Genomic DNA, 17,658 nt, shown 5'->3' on the forward strand with positions numbered 1-17,658 from the left:
GAGATGCCAAAACAGGAAGAAAAGTCCTCAGGTACTTAAACGGGGCTCAGACTTGTATGCCCCTTTCCTCTCATGGATCCTCTCCCTTTTTCGGCAATATGCTCCCTCCTGCCCCTCGGCGCTCCTGATAGCATTAGGGGCTAATACTCCTTCTTGCTGTCTAGCTTACTAGCTGTCTTCATCTCCTCTACCACTCTAAATAGTATCTTCCTCCTGTTTCTATCCCCACCCCCATTTTAAAAACTCTCCCAGAACCTCACGTACAGCCAACACGCCAATGTACCCATCCAACTGATGTACATGTCTGGAAACAAACATAGCCGACTGCTTCCCGGACACCACTCCCTGGACTCCCCACAGGCGAGTCAAACCTCAGGTTCAGGAACTCACCCCAGCTCCCCAGCGTGTTCACCTACGTTCTGCCCTGGGGCTTCCTGGCCTACTGGGGCAACCACGTGCCCGCCCAGCAATGGGACAGCCTACCCGCAGCTTCATGCTTGCCTTCACTTCTAACCCACCCCCAGTGTTCCGACCCTGCCTTCTCAGTATCCACTCTTCCCCTCCAGCGCACTTCCACAAAGCTTTCCAGACCTCGGTACCAGTGCCCCAGAATGTTCCACAGCTTTCTAACCAGCCCCACGCCTCCAAGGGAAGTCGCTGCCCTCTCATCTATTCTGCCACCTGTGGCCAAAGTGATCACCCAGATGTGTAAATCTGTTCAGCTCACTTCTCTGCTTATGATCTCTGAATGACTCTCTTTTATTTCAGGACAAAAAGTGCCTTAGTATGGATATGTTAGCTATATTTTGGGGGAAAAAAAGCTGTTTATGTTTCAGCCTCTGCCTGTCTTTCCGGCCTCGACTGCTGACAGCCCCTTAATCATAAACTATTCACCAGTCATAATGAATTAGTGATACCTCCCTGACCATGCCTGACTCACAGGTGGGTCCATGCCTGACTCACAGGTGGGTCCATGCCTCATCCACCTCTCTCTGCTTTCCATCTTTCCAAACAGCATCACCTGAAGGCTGGACTGGGACCACCCCCCGCCCCAGCATCCTGTACACGTGACCACCACCACTCTTAACACACTACATAGTAGGCTCATAGCTTAGTGAGGTCCATCTTCCTCACTAAGCTACAAGCCTTCTGTAGTGAGAGGCTGTACTTCACGGCTAAATCACCATCATGCTGCACAGCACATGGAGAGTGGCCTTTAGTTAAAGCTAGTTGAGTCTACCTGTGAATGTCACAAATTATTCTGTAAGAAACAGGAATATACAAGTCACAAGGGGAAAGGAAATTTATTTTCTAGGAATTAAAAAAATAAATGTCTTAACATTTCCATTAAACTTAAATGTCCAAGTTGTATACTAGAATATTTCCTTGATTCAGGGTTCTGGAATTATAAGCATTTTAGATGTGACACAACCACCATAGGTGTAAAATTTACCCAAAATTAAATTCAGTGGGTCTGATACTGAAGCTGATACTCTTTAATATTTGCTCCTCATATATCTAGAGGGTGGCTAAGCACATGAAGGGTCGGGTAACGAGGTGAGCACTTCACCCACGCCCCTGACTTGCCAGAGCCTCTGGACAAACAAAAGCTCTCCAGCTAACCTGGCTCATCCTCCCAGAAAGGCAGCTTAGCACCCAGACAGCGTTTTTCATCCAACCGCCTTGGGTGTTGCAGGGTTGGAAGGGGGAGTCTTTCCCTCACCACAAGAATTCTTTAAGCCACACGATATTATCGGGATCTTATGGTAATGTAATATTCTCCATCTAATTACTTTCTATGATGTTTTAGGACCCTTTAAAGACTGACATCTAGGCAAAAATCTGGCACTCTACCCTTCACTTGAGCTCTGCAGCAAAGAGCCTGGAGAAGGGGCACAGCATTTCTTCCTGCAACCAGGCTAGCTCAAAGGAATGCGGGAAGGAGCTTGCAGGTGCAGAGCTGATTTGTGTCAAAAAGTCACCGAGGAGGGAGCACTGGGTTGCTCGTGGTCTCCATGAACTGACGATGATTTAAAATAAACTCCTATGAGAACAGGAAAGATAAACAGAATGTTCATACCTGATTAAATTGATGTGGTTGTTAAAACCTCTGCTAAGACTTCGTGCTGGCATTTGATCCAACCATAACACTGGCTGGTCTGGGTCAGCAATCCTGTAAAATAGAGCTTATTTAAAAATGAAGACCTGGGCTTCCCTGGTGGCGCAATGGTTGAGAGTCCGCCTGCCGATGCAGGGGACGTGGGTTCATGCCCTGGTCCGGGAAGATCCCACATGCCGTGGAGCAGCTGGGCCCGTGAGCCATGGCTGTTGAGCTTGTGCGTCCGGAGCCTGTGCTCCGCAACGGGAGAGGCCACAACAGTGAGAGGCCCGTGTATCGCAAAAAAAAAAGACCTTATAAAACCTAGAAATGTTCAAAAGCATTCAAAATAAAACATGTAGAGGTCTTTGGAAAACAACTGCTCAGTCCATTACATCTAAAAGTATGAAACACAAACCTGCGAATTCCAAAAAGATGTTCTAACTGGAGCAAGGAAGAAGTCAGTACAGGTTTACTAGTAGAGGAGGATTTTTCTCATGAAAATGAGTATCAGCGGTTCCCCCTCTAAACTGTAGCTGGTTGGCCAGGCCCACACTTCAAGCATAAGAAGTCTGGTGCACTGAAGCTCGTTCAAAGGTACCACAAGTAATGAATGATACGCTCTTCCAGAGAGACCGCTTTTTCTACAACACTTCACTTAAAAATGTGCTCGGAAGCACAGCAACAATCAATTCCTATTTCATTAATATTCGTCCAGTGTGTTTCAAAGAATAATGATGTCAGGAATTTCTGACAAACTTTAGAGAGGAAAACATAACTTACAAGGCCAATTATTAGCAAATAAAATGGGATTCAAAACCTGTGAACTAGGGCTTCCCTGGTGGCGCAGTGGTTGCGAGTCCGCCTGCCGATGCGGGGGACACGGGTTCGTGCCCCGGTCCGGGAAGATCCCACATGCCGCGGAGCAGCTGGGCCCGTGAGCCATGGCCGCTGAGCCTGCGCGTCCGGAGCCCGTGCTCCGCAACGGGAGAGGCCACAACAGTGAGAGGCCCGCGTAACGCAAAAAAAAAAAAAAAAAAAACCTGTGAACTAGAGGAGACTTAACATTTTCTGACAATGATAAGACGTCTAGCTTATTTTCACTGAAACGTCAGTTACCGTCTCCACTTCACTGCGATGTCAAACATGTCTCTCCACTGCATCAGCCGTGTTTTCCCATTCATTCGAACCTTTGAACTGGTCCACGTACGCTGTACAGCTTGCATGACTTCTAAGGCTGCCAAACCCATGGCTAAAAGAAGGAAATGTGGGGGAAAACAGAGTTTGTAGGTACCCTTTAGAGGGAATGATCTTCGCCGACAACTCGGCGAAAGAATCATGGAATCTTAAAAAAAAATAATAATTGGTTCTGATGCACCTAGGGGCCGGAAAGGAATAAAGATGCAGACGTAGAGAATGGACTTGCAGACACGGGGAGGGGGAAGGATAAGCTGGGACGAAGTGAGAGAGTGGCATGGACTTATATATACACTACCAAATGTAAAATAGGTAGCTAGTGGGAAGCAGCCACGTGGCACAGGAGATCAGCCCGGTGCTTTGTGACCACCTAGAGGGGTGGGATAGGGAGGGTGGGAGGGAGACGCAAGAGGGAGGGGATGTGGGGATGTACGTATGCATATGGCTGATTCACTTTGTTATACAGCAGAAACTAACACAGCATTGTAGAGCAATTATACTCCAATAGAGATGTTAAAAAAAATGACAAAAAATTTTAAAGGCAAAAAAAATGAATAAAAATTAAAATAATATGAAAATAAACCGGGGAAAACGAAAAAGAATCACAAGTATTGGTAATTTAACAGGACCAGAGATGCATTACACAATGGCCTGACTAAAACTCAACTCTATCAGAGGAAATTGGAGACAAGCTCACACTTGGCTGCTCCCAATCCTGAAAGAACTGAGGTTCAAATCCCTCCTCACCCTACAATAGGGAGACAGCTCTGGTGGATGAGCTGTCTGAGTTACAGCAATGACTGAAGACCTACATTCTACATCTACACCAAAGCAACAGCATAAGAGCCAAAGCTGGAAGCAGTCTTCTCTCAGAATTCAGTGTGAATGAATCTATGCATTTCTGTTCTGATCACATGGAGATTTTCAGTAAGCACAACAAATGATTCTTTTCAAAAGTACAACGTGGTTTACCAATCCTCTGCTCCTTTGTCATAAACACTTCCATTTTCAGATAGTTTTAAAATACCTCTGTGTATTCTCTTGTTTGGCAGGAAACCAGGTGTTTCATATTGCATCAGAGATCCCAAACGATCAGCTACACAAATCAGCTCTTGGACCTCGGGCTTATAACTCTCAAAATTCTGATGTAACACATCTCTGGAAGAAACATTATGTACATGATAAAGACTTTTACCACTTTTATCTGGTTATCCAGTTTCACCTGAAAAGCAGTCGCTTCCTCCACTGGAAAAATAATCAAGGAACTTCTGACCACGTAATCTTTACTTCTGTGGTCTGTACCCAACCAGACACAAATTCAAAGAAGGACTCTCCGTGACAGTGTGTGCACAGTCACCGTCACGTGCTTGTTAGTAAAACTGATAACTAGTTTGCAATTCAGGAGACACGTCTGAGCCTTATTTGTTTTGTAAACCTCTCCAGAACACAGGGACTGCCTCTTTTGACAACCAACCAGACCCGACCCTATGTCCATCTCCTGCTCCGGCCCCAAGTTATTTATATGATGCCAAGTGGACTTGGAATTGTGTATGTGACTGCTATTGTTTACCTGCCAACCTGCTAAAAGTTTTCGTAACAAAGACTGCAATTCTAAGTTACAGGCTGTGTCAGCGTCCCCAAGGGTTCTGTAATTCACTAGGAGGACTCCCAGGCTCTCTGGACAGTTGTACTCGTGGCTCTGAGGACACAGCACGATCGCCAGAGGGAAAAGGCACATGGGGCGAGGTTCAGAGGAATCCAGGTGCACTTCCAGGACCCTGGGGAGACATGTGGCACTGATTCCCCGAGTGAAACGCTCACTGGACACGCCGGGCCCAGGGATTGTACTGGGGGCTGACCACGTGAGCACCCCCGCCTGGCAGGTACCCTAGGCCCCCAGAGGAGGGCAGGTGTTCAGCATGAACCGCACTGTTCATACACATGGCGCAGGTGCTGGGAGCCATTCTTAGCTCTGGGCACTTGCGGGTAGGGGGAGATCCCGAAATCCCCGTTCCCAGACGCCAACCCGGGGCCAGCCTGGTGAGCAGGCCTCTCCAAGGACAGCCCTTCAGGCCACACCCCCTTTTCTGCACATAAGTATTTCTCTAAAAAGGGGTGCTAGAGAACATACACACCTCTTTGGGCAATCTATTTTGTTTTCATTATCTTGATTATTGAAACTTACAAAAGCATACAACCTCATTACTCAACGAAAGAACTACAACAATTATGTAGCTCTACCTACTTGTATGCCACTTTCCTGTCCTATCCGCCTGCCTCCCAGGAAGAGGTAACTTATCTTGAATTTTGTGTTCACAGTTCCCTGACGTCCTTCTTTTAAAATATAGGTTACATATGTATATCCCTAAACAATATATTCTATAGTTTTGCTTATGAGCTCTATTGGAAAAATGATGTGACCCTGCAGTGTACCAACGTGCTGTTTTTACTCAACTTTATATTTCAAAATTAGTCCACACTGTTGCTTGGGCCATTTGTTTATACTGCTGTAAAATACCCCACTAGGTGACAGTATCAGATTTATCCATTTTTCTGTTCATGAACATTTGGGATGATTTCGTTTTCAGTTGTGAACAAATAAACTGCTATCAACAGGTCTCCAAGCAGACATGTGCACAGGTACATGTTTCTCTCCTGAATATACACAGGAGCAGAACTTTAAGATTGTAGGACGTGCAAATACTCAATTTTACACAATAAGGACAAACTGCTGGCAGAAGTTCATGGAGCAATTTATACCCCAGTATATGAAATTTCCCCATATCCTCCTTCTGGTCAATACTACTATTATCAGACTTTGTATTGCTAATATTTGTTTACCTAGTGGGTGATGTGGTCGTATATATTTATGAACTGAAGCATCTTTTCATATGTCTGCCATTCATGTTTTCCCCTTGATGAAATTACCTGTTCATGTCTTTTGCCCTTTTCTAATTAGCTGTTTGACTTTTATTTGCAGAAACTGTTGGTGTTGAAAGGTTTACAGTCAGTCCAATAATTGACCCTAAGTAGGTGATATGACTTTCCTATTTTTAAGATTTTTCTCTTTACCTTAGGTGTTCTCCAGTTACTTATGATGTGTCTGAATGGATTTTTTTTTCGTTTACCCTGCTTTTTTTTTAAAAAAAATCTATGAATGTATGTGTTTCCTTCATTCTGGAAAATTCTTAGCCATTATTTCTTCAAATATTGCCTCTCCTCCATTTTCTCCTTCGGGAGTTTCAATTACACACACAAGTGTTAGCCCTTCTTACATTTTACGTATCTTCTCTCTTTCAAGTTTTCTAACTCCTTGACTCTCTGTGCTCTATCTTCCAATTCTGCAATTTTCTCTCAGTTATATCTAATCTGCTTTTTAGCCTGTATACTGAATTCTTCATTTCAATGATTATATTTTCTATTCCTAGAGCTTTTTTTTTTTTTTTTTTTGTGGTACGCGGGCTTCTCCTGATGCGGAGCACAGGCTCCGGACGCACAGGCTCAGCGGCCACGGCTCACGGGCCCAGCCGCTCCGCGGCATGCAGGATCCTCCCGGACCGGGGCACGAACCTGTGTCCCCTGCATCGGCAGGTGGACTCTCAACCACTGCACCACCAGAGAAGCCCTAAGAGCTTATTTTTTTGGTCTGCAGCATGTGGGTCTGTGGCATCTGTCTGGTCATTTTTTATAATCTCATGTTTCTTGATCATGTTTGTGATCTCTTCATAATTTCTTCAAGCATTTCATTTGGAGTTATTGTAGAGTCTGTTTTCAACAATTCCAATACCTGAAGTCCTTAAGGGTCCTTTGGTCATCTTGGTTTTCATTCTCACACTAATGATCTTAGTCTGTGGGAATACTTGGGGTACAGATTGGCACTAATTTCTCCCCAGGAAGGATCTGCATCTGCTTTTGTTGAGATCCTGGGAATGCGTCCAATATGCGATCACTTTAGCCCTTTGAAGGTCAACAAACCCACCCTGCCATGCCTCAAGGCACTCCACTGGATAGGATACCTTCTTCCTTTAAAATGTGTTTACCATCCATCACTGTAGTTTGAATACCTTCTCTTTTCTTTCTTTTTAGGCATCGAGGGAGCTGATCTTCACAGATTTTTCCTAATTTTTAAGACACTGCTAGACTGCCAGGAATTAATTTCTATTCTAAATCTAATTGTTCTGTAATGGGATAGCCTTTTAGCATATCCATTTTGCCATACTGCAGCAGTATTGGCCAGTGCTGTAATTTCAAACTTTTAATATGTTAAGAAATTTGTTTTAAAGTAACACAGTAAAGGAATAATGCATATCAAACGCTACCAAGTAGTATAAGTACATTTGAAGTTTGAAGTTACCCCAATTAGCAGGGAATGTCATGCTAAAAGGAAAGACGATGTCCAAAGGTAAGCTAAAAGAAATATTTGCGGACATATCCAATTCAAAAATAAATTCATCAGAAACATGAATAGAAAGCCATTTATTGACCAAGAGATATTATGATGAACTTACAGCTCAGTGTTGAAAAAGAAAAAAAAAATCTTCATTTAAAGCACTCACTTTGAGAGTAGCACTGACATATATACACCACCAAATGTAAAACGGATGGCTAGTGGGAAGCTGCTGCATAGCACAGGGAGATCAGCTCGATGCTTTGTGACAACCTAGGGGGGTGGAATAGGGAGGGTGGAAGGGAGATGCAAGAGGGAGGGGATATGGGGATATATGTATACGTATAGCTGATTCACTTCGTTGTACAGCAGAAACACCACATTGTAAAGCAATTCTACTCCAATAAAGATGTCAAAAATAAAAAAATAAATAAAGCACTCACTTTATGTGGGGTTGCAGTCCTGGCTGCTCTTCGTAGTCTTCTATGAGGAAAGGCAGATTCTTAGCCCAGTGGTCTTTAAAGCTTCCGGGCAGGTCCGCGTCAATGTTATATTCCGTAAGGGGAGTATCAAGGTGTGCATGAAGATATCGAGAATACTCTGCAGATGGGAAATGGGATCTGACACACCCGGACATGCCAAAGAGATGGTTTTTATAGCTAACTGTAATTTTTTATAGCCAGTCTGTACAAATACTTCATAACAAACCGTTATTTAATTACAAGGATTCTGGGACTTCCCTGGTGGTGCAGTGGTCAAGAATCCGCCTGCCAATGCAGGGGACACAGGTTCAATCTCTGGTCTGGGAAGATCCCACATGCCGTGGAGCAACTAAGCCCGTGCGCCACAACTACTGAGCCCACACTCTAGAGCCGGCGAGCCACAACTACTGAGCCCACGCGCCACAACTACTGAAGGCCACTGCGCCTAGAGCCCGTGCTCCACAACAAGAGAAGCCACGGCAATGAGAAGCCCACGCACCACAATGAAGAGTAGCCCCGGCTCGCCACAACTAGAGAAAGCCCGCGCACAGCAACGAGGACCCAACGCAGCCAAAAATAAATAAATAAATAATTTATTTTTTAAAATTACAAGAGTTCTAAATGGAGACTCCAAATTCTAGCAAGTCACTATTATATGATAACGGAGGTGGCCTGCCGCTGACTTGAGTTACCAGGGTCAAATACAAGCCAGTCAATCAGGGTCCACTTTGGCTAAATTTTAACCACCTTTCCATAAGCGACACCGAAGATCTCACTATTCAATTCCAGGGTCTGGGAATGCAAGTTCAGTGTTAGACAGAGCCTGCTTCCTTCTCAACTAATAGATCTACTGACTACGTATGTGATTTCATCAACTGACTGACCAACTGTTGCTTATCTCTAGGGACGCAGTGTAGAAAAAACCAGGATTTGGAGTGCCCCCATCTTCAGTCTATAGTTCACAAGTCCAAGTTCTCCTAAACCAGGAAAATAGAGGGAATTACAATTTAGAGTAAAGAGCTGTGCTGTCGAAAAGGTAACCCCTAGCCAGCTGGCTATTGACAACTTAAGGGGTGACTAGTGTGGCTGAGGCACTGAACTTTAGATTTTACTTAATTTTAATTAATTTAAACTTAAAACTGATATTTTATTCAATTATGAGAAAACTGCCGTATGTTTGGAACAACTTACATATATCAGTCTACTTTTACAACTTTAAACTTTATGAAATCTAAGTTCAGACCAAGTATTGCCAATGAAAATTTAGCATCCAAATTGAGATGAACTGTAAGTGTAAAATATAGGCCATATTCAAAGACTAGTACCAAAAAATGTAAAATACCCAATAAATAATGTTTTCATATTAATTATATATTGAACTAATATTGTGGATGTACCGAGTTAAATAAGACAAAATATATTATTAAAGTGAATTCCACCTGTTCGTTTTTACTTTTTTAATGTGGCTACTAGAAATTTAAAATTACACACATGGCTTGTAAATATTTTCACTTGGACAGTGCTAGTACCGAGGGCTAATGATAAAGGAAAGAGAAGGAATAAAAGTAAAGATTTGGGCTTTATATGAAAAACAAAAATGTCTTTATGTATGGCAGAAAAAGGGTAAGACTGACTAATAAAAGGATAACCCAAAGATCTGCTTTCTTCTTCATCTCAATTTAAATTCTCCAAACTATGTGGGAATTCTGATATGAAGGAATGACAGATCAAAGATACCAAGTTTTTATTTAACAGTAAAAACCTCATAAAATGTTCCTTCCCTGTCATTCCTATATCTCTGGATGAGGTGTGACAAGTCATGGATACCCAGATGATTGTCACATTTAGGTCAAAATATGTTTTTTTTGGCATAAGTAAAATTTTTTAACTTTAGAAAGAAAAAATGTGAGGAAGAGGCAAAAAAAAAAAAAAAAAAAAAAAGCCCTAGATTGGCCTTTAGAAGACATGGGCTCGTCCTTCTAGTCCAGATACCACCACTAACCAAGGGGCAGCTGAGGACAAGTCACCCAGCTGCTCTGAGACTCAACTGCCTAACACGGAACATCAGAGACACAAGCAGTATCACCCCTACTCCAAGCACTCAGGGTCAGTGATTCTGCAGCTGTTTGACTTACCTCGGAGATACTTCACTTTAAGGTACTCTGGGCTGGCCTTCTGGCCTGGGAGAGGGTCATTTAGCATAACTTTAGTTTGTGCTTTTATCCCTTCATAAAACTGTCCCATTGCTACGTGGCTGAGTCCTTTCATGTACTGGCACACCTCGTTATACGGTTCCAGCTGCAGACACCGCTGAGGCATCGAAGGAGAAAATGCTGTATTAGAATCAATACAGTTTAAGGAAACTTTAAAGTACTTTCTTCTTTAATCTGGAATTAGGAAAGTTTTCTCTCCAGGTTAAATCAGACCAAATACATCCTCAGTAAATCAGTCTACAGGACCAGGCCATGGTTTTTTCCTTTCTTTTTGTTGAAGTGTAAGCACTACTCTTGCCCGCCCTCCCCGCTGACCCCATTCATTTCACTGAACTTGGTTGAAGAATGACGCAGAATGGCAGTTACAGTGCTTCTCACTTACGGATGCTCACCTTGAAGTTCTTAAGGGCTTCCTGCAAGCTGCCATGGTGGTAAAGCATCATTCCCCGAAGCTGGAGGGTCTGCACGTGATTTTGGTTCAGCAACAGAGCCTTTTGAAAGCTCTCAGTGGCTGCTTCAAAATTTCCCAGCTCTCTAGGTATTTAACAATAGTAATGAACATAGTATAGGCATTTCAGTAAACATACAGAATAAGTTATCCTCAGAATTATGGTTCAATCTACAAATATGATACTTTAATGTGGGTGTTTGCTTTTTTATTTTACCACTTTATAGCTACTTAGCCTTTGATGCATCATATCCTACTTACTTTTTCTAAATCTTACCAGATTATAGGATCACCATAGAGCTCTTGAAATTCTTTGGGGGAAAATTAATTTATTGATTTCCAAAGACAAATGCTTATTCAAATCCCTTTCCCCAACTCATGATCAGCTCCAACCCCTAAAAAAACTTTGCGTAAATTTTAGTTATCTGGATAGAAACATATGTTTCTCCTTTGGAAAAAAGTAAGTAGGTTATAATCATACAGAGTTATATCATTGCGAATCAAATTCATAGGCTTATAATTTAATTTTTTCTGTCACTGAAGGTACTTCACTTAAAATCCAGTAAATCATTGTCTACTTTAAAATTCTGTAATAAGAAGTATATTTCAGAATTGTGATCATTTCAGAGTGGAAATGGTTATTACTGACCAGCCTTGCCCTCTTTCATATATCAAAATTTTTATAAATAATTGAAGAACCTTCAAAATATCCCATATGTCAACTTTCTATAAATAATGAAGATTTAAAAATATATATATATATAACACCCACTTACATTTATACAGCACTTTACTATTTACTAGGTTCTTTCAAATCTGTTTTCAATTTATATACCCAACAAATTTGTGGGACAGGAAGGATAAATATCATCCCTTAAACCTAGAACAAATCCAAACACACTTTCTCCAAGTTAGTATGAGAGCTTTTCCAACTACGGCATCAGATCAATAAGCTCTTAAATGTAATCCTTCCTGAATAAGGTACCTAACAGGGTTTTACAGGGGATTTCTATTACTGTCTCTCTCTTTCCTAACTTTTATAGTACCTTTATACAAGTCAGAATATTAAAAATTTTTTAAGCCAAAAGTCAGAATAGCTTTGCTGGTCAGGGCAATGCATGTAGTCAGGAAGCAAGGGTCCAGGCACAACTGCTCATACCCTATAGAGATGCAGCATAACTGTAACATTTCCATCCCGCAATTCTAGGAATCTTCAAACAGATCCTAGTGATGTGGGTATTAACCTTAGTTACTGCCTAAAAAGGCAGCAGCGCCTGTAACTCAGCAGCTTATAATGCCACTATTCAAAGCAACAACCCTTGAAGGATTAACGTTTTCTAGACTAATATATACAGACCGAGGTTGTTTTAAGACACAGTAACAGGCATCACGATATGCTCTTACCCGTGGTTCTTTCTGTGTTCCAGAGAAGATCTTAATAAGTATGTGAATGCCTATGTGATTTAGAATGACCACCTCTTTTGGTTAAGAAATGCATTTCTTAAAAAAAAATCACTATTATGTGAGGCTATCCCACTCTACGCCCTCCCTCCTACCCCTACTAACTATTAGTGCTTTACTTACCTATAGGCCTGTCCCAGACTTTTATATGCATCAATAAAATCAACTTTCTGCTTCAAAGCTTCTTTGAAGGATTCAATAGCTTCCTGTAAAAAGTATATAGAAAATTATTCCATTTGCTTAACTGTTAAAATTGAGTTTCTCTCAAATCACTAAAGGACATACATATGTATATGTATGTATATGTATATATATATATATATATATATATATATATATATATATATATACATGGTCTCTGAGTACTTTTTTTTTTAAATAGGAGGACTTAAAAAAAAGAGAGAGGTAGAAAGTACAATAAACTATGAGTCTGGAGGATTTAATTTCAATAGTAAACAAATGCATTACTATGAACAACAACAGAGCCTTAAGTTTCTCCTTCCAAAATGGGAAAACAGCTTCTCACTATCTTTTTCATTAGGACTTTGAATACTGGTAACACCTGCATTTTAATATCATTCCCTTAATTAATAAAAACCCTATGGAACAAAAGTAAGCCTAATAGCTGTGTGAAATGATGCAAAATGATCACAGCTAGCAGCATTTGAAAGTGAGCCAACAGAAGAGACAAAAAAAAGCAAGCCCAATGTGAAATTATTTATAGAACAAGAAGAAAAGTTCCCAGGATAGCTACCTGAAGGATTCTCATGATCTACGAGGAAAAAAGAAACCGTAAAATTCAGGAGAAACCTTCAAGTTGGGGGCAGGTGGGCATGACTCCTGCCAGCCCAGCTCAAGGCGGCACTCAGGGCCCAGAGCTCCACACACTATGCTTTCAGGGGAGCCCTTGGGACCACAGTGCACTTGGCTGCAGGGGGACTCTCTGGGGAAATTGGTGATAAAATAAAAATTGGTGATGAAATGTTTCAGAATAAACATCCTAGGCTTACACTGGGATTGAATGTACTTTTCATTATGACTCTATTTATTGTGATTAAAAAAAAATTACGAAGACATTTCCCACATTTCCCAAGGAAAAGACTTATCTGACTTAACAGCTATAAAGGCTCACAATCTCTAAGAGCTTTAATTGAGAAAGACTTGACTTTAAAACTTCTGGAATAGATCATTTCAACCTGATTAGAGAATTCAGAGCAGAAAACCACTAAAGATATCAAATGCCTTGCCCATGGTAGGCACTCAATAAATATTTAATGCCCCGGTAGGCGCACAAAGTAGTTTTGCAAAAGCTATAGAGTCTTGATTCTTTTCAGAAAGTCATTCAGCCCCTGCTTCTTGATTTTCTCAGAGGGGGCCAGCAGGGCAAGAGAGGCTGGCTTTGAAACTCTTCAAAGGCAATACTGAAGACAAAATCGTCTCATGAAGGAATGCCACTGAATAGCTACTGTTTGGGTGAAAGATGAGAACGGATAAATTTTAACACCGAAGAAATGTAAAAGAGCACTCTTCATTGGGCTTCCTGCTGTGACATAGTCTTATCTTTTAGGATTTGTACAGCTGTACTTTTAATTCAACAAACATGTATTGAGCGCCTACTATGTGCCAGGGATAGCAGGAGGTAAGGGGACACGAAGATGGGTGAGTCATTACCTCTGTACTCTGAGAACTCACAGTGTCATTAGAAAGCCAAGTAGGTAACCAGGTTATTAGAATACAAACTAACAGCTACAGCAGAGATATGAGGAAGAGGATCTGGGAATAAAGAGAAAGAAACCACTAAACTGAGCCTGGGAGACCAGAAGAGGCTGTACAGAGGCGCTGACAACTGAGCTGGGTCTTAAAGAACGAGGAGTTTGGTAAAGCAAGAGGGCATCTTGGACGGGGCAGGGGGCACCGCACAGCGGCACAGAGCGCTCACTGGCACTGGGAAAGCCGGAGGGGCAGGAGTGCAGGGGGCATGGGGTCGGGGGGAGTGGGGAAGAGGGAAAGCTGGGGCCAGAAGGAAGGAAGCAACGAGGACTGGGGGCTCTGAGGAGGTGTGGGACCTCACAAAATTTACTTTGTAAACATGAAAACTGCTGGTAAAAAAGGAGAAGACATGCTGGAGAGGGGAGAGGATGGAGCCCAGATGGGAGGTGGCTGTGATAGAACAGGCAAGAGATAATGGAAGCTCAGATTGAGACAGTGCCTCTGAGGAGGGGGAAAGAAAGGTCAAATTCGGGAGAGAGTTTTCAAGGCAAACTAGGAGAGAATTTGGTGGCTGTCTGGGTACGAGGGAGGGATGAGGGAGGAGAGGGCAGGAAGAGTTTAGGCTGAGAGCCCGGCTGGAGGGAGGCGTTAAGGAACGTTAGGAAGTACGGGGGAGGTCATGAGTCCACTGGGGCGTGTGATGTGTGGGGTGTTTGTGGACGTCTAGTGGAGATGCCCAGGAGGCGGCTGCTGCCCACTGCACTTACTGCATGCTTGGACGCCACAGTTCTTCAAAGTCTGATTTCTCTTCAGCTTTTAAGTCTTTGGTTTCAGGGTTCCTGTCTAATCACTGCACAGCTCTCTACCTCATTCTGCCAAAGAGGGGACATAGCAGAATCAAGATTTTGAGCCATTGGGAACAAAGAAACTACGTTCGTTGAATCAATCTCTAAGCACATGAACTGGCTCTGAATTCGCTGGCATCATGAATGCAACCATCACCACTTAAGTCACCGTCTTCTTTACTAGCTAAAGGGCAGCCAACGCCCTGGGGCTGTTCGGTATAACTGAATAGAACAATCGCAGGTAACTCTCAAAGCAAAGGCTTATGGTATACAATTTTTGAAATATCCTTACAACATGGGTAGAATTCAGTAGAAAAGTTCTTGCTGTTTTACTCCCTAGGAAAATCCAAAATGTCTGATATATCTTCTGAATTGGACAATTGTGAAATTTGTCATGTAATATATCCTAATATATTTCTAATGTATTATATCACAAAGTAAATAAGCCATCACCCACTCTGTTTCTAAACTGCTGTTGACCTGGAGAGACCACCTTTAGGATATAGAGATGGCTCAAACTCATTGGTCTATTTAATACTTCGCCTCTACAGTTAAGGAGAGAAAGAGAGATATCTGAACTAAGTTCATTAATCTAATTAAGGCATTTCACCACTGACTCAGTTTTCCAATCTCTGTAACTGGGACACCCTCTGTTCCTTCTATACTTCACGGGGATGCTTTTGGGATGAGTGAGACACTACGTAAACACTCTGACCTCCTCAGACGGCAGATCTATAAAATGCAAAGAAAAAGTTCCCATCTATTACACATGTTGCTGCTGTGTCGGTGGGCGTGGTGAAAAGGACGGAAGACCAAACCATTTGGTGAGACAGGTTCACTGAGGGGCTGCTAACACTCACAGAATAAAAGCATTGTTTCTAGGTCTTCATCCGGGAGGTTTGGAATAAACCAAACTGAATTTTGGTCCATGTCCATTTTCTACTTAGTGTCTCTATTATGGCTCTTTTCTGAAAAATTCTCATTTCGAAATAATACAAAGGGCCCTGCCCATGTTCCTAAACATGGCTTTACAGTTAAAAGTGAAATCAGGGCTTCCCTGGTGGCGCAGTGGTTGAGAGTCCGTCTGCCGATGCAGGGGACACGGGTTCATGCCCCGGTCTGGGAGGATCCCATATGCCGCTCTGCAGCTGGGCCCGTGAGCCATGGCCGCTGAGCCTGCGCGTCGGGAGCCTGTGCTCCGCAATGGGAGAGGCCACAACGGTGAGAGGCCCACATACCGCAAAAAAAAAAAAAAAAGAAGGAAAGTGAAATCAACTGTTTGCATTTGTTTACTTTAAAAATTATCTCTACCCTCTTAGTACTAATAATTGGCCTTTTTTTTTTCTATTTAAGATCTTTCTCCCTCATGTGATATTCAAGGGAGAGACTCTGAACACAGCATTGTGATTCTCAATTTTTTAACTGAAGGGGACTGAGAGAAGATGAGAAGACAGGGCAGAGACAAAATAAACTGGAAGACATCACCTGGCAGCTGCTCAAAGCCTGCACTGCCTGTCCGAATCCTCGAAGGGGGACGGAAAGGGTCCCTGTTAGGACCACCTCCACATACTTGCAAAATGGAGATGAGGTGTATGAAGTAAGATTTGCAAAATTCCTTCTACTTTGGTTTTTAATGGACGGGAGTTATTTTTTAGAATCCACAAAACTTTGATTAAATTACATTCTCACATGTAAAATAATCTGTATCATCATCAATACCTGATTCAGGTTTACAGCTTATAAAGGACTTTTCACACATGTTGTTTTATGGAAGCCTCACTCTCACTTCAAGAGACAGAGAGTAGCATCATCTCTGCCTGATAAATGTGGAGGGACGGGCTCAAAGGGTTCAAGCAGCAGCTTCAGCAGTGCAGTTAATAAGATTCAGAGCGAGAGCTCAGAGCAAGGCCTTCCAACTCCAATTCAGCTCTCTGCCCTTGATATGCATTTACCCCACTGATTCTTACTGAGCACCTACTATGTGACAGGCACTGTCTGTAACACGGAGGACTTACAACTTGTGACCTTTTTAGAGGTAAACCCTCTCCCCACCCTCCCAGTGTGTGTGTTTATGTGTGTGTCAGACCCTCAGAACTATTTTCCATAATAACACGCATGCTCTCTCTGCCAGAGTACCCTTCCCTGTCACAGGCTGTTGAAGCTCTTCCCACCTTTCCAAGTTCAGGGTTAAGTGCAGCCTACTCTGAATTCTCCACCTCCTGGTCAGAATGAGTGTCTTCACCTAGGCGGGCAGACCCTCTGTGACTCTCAGGCCGGCTGTCTTCAGTCGGGCAGTTTGGGGTGTCAGGCCTTGGGTGAGAGCCAGAGCTCCACTCTCAGCTGTGTTTCTGCCCCTTGCCCCGGGGCCAGAAAGAAGCTGCTGCAGGACAGGCTCCCCAAACAGGCTCGGAGAACGCAGAGTCCCGGGCAGGCGGAGGGGCAGGCAGGCTGGCAGTGGCGTCCCTGCCCCACTCAGCTGAGACAGAGCCTGTCCCTTGTCCCTCGCCTCCTTCTTCCCCCAGCAGCCTTCAAGGGACAGTGCTGGGACCGCTCCTGCAGCCCCCAGAGGACCCGAGGCAGTCTGGCAGCCCCTGACCTGAACGTGGCCGGCGACCCCCTCATCAGTCCCCCTGTCCCCATCCTCCTCGGCCACCGCTGCATCAGCAACCACTTCCTCAATACAGATTGGGTCTCAACTCTGTATTTTCCCCCAGGTCTAGACTTCACAGCTCCTCTGGGCCTACCAACTCAAGTCTGCACCTGAGACCTTTCAGGGCCCCTCCCCCGTGCTCCAGCCCTTCACACTCAGGCTGCCTA

General features: G+C 43.2%; 1 protein-coding gene across 6 annotated transcripts in view; it reads right to left on the reverse strand.

Annotated features, from left to right (window-relative positions):
- TTC13 (tetratricopeptide repeat domain 13) overlaps positions 1–17,658 on the reverse strand; it is a 67,693-nt gene that overhangs the window by 13,080 nt on the left and 36,955 nt on the right. For all 6 annotated transcript variants that reach the window (XM_081246455.1, XM_081246454.1, XM_081246453.1 and 3 more), the window contains 7 exons: positions 12,410–12,492; positions 10,770–10,911; positions 10,300–10,474; positions 8,126–8,282; positions 4,323–4,453; positions 3,218–3,350; positions 2,081–2,173 (listed from right to left, as the gene is read on the reverse strand). In XM_081246455.1, the coding sequence (XP_081102581.1) occupies positions 2,081–2,173; positions 3,218–3,350; positions 4,323–4,453; positions 8,126–8,282; positions 10,300–10,474; positions 10,770–10,911; positions 12,410–12,492 (914 nt within the window). The remainder of the gene's footprint in view (positions 1–2,080; positions 2,174–3,217; positions 3,351–4,322; positions 4,454–8,125; positions 8,283–10,299; positions 10,475–10,769; positions 10,912–12,409; positions 12,493–17,658) is intronic.

The sequence above is a fragment of the Mesoplodon bidens genome (assembly GCF_964165515.1).
Source record: "Mesoplodon bidens genome assembly, chromosome: 1".
NCBI lineage: Eukaryota > Metazoa > Chordata > Mammalia > Artiodactyla > Ziphiidae > Mesoplodon > Mesoplodon bidens.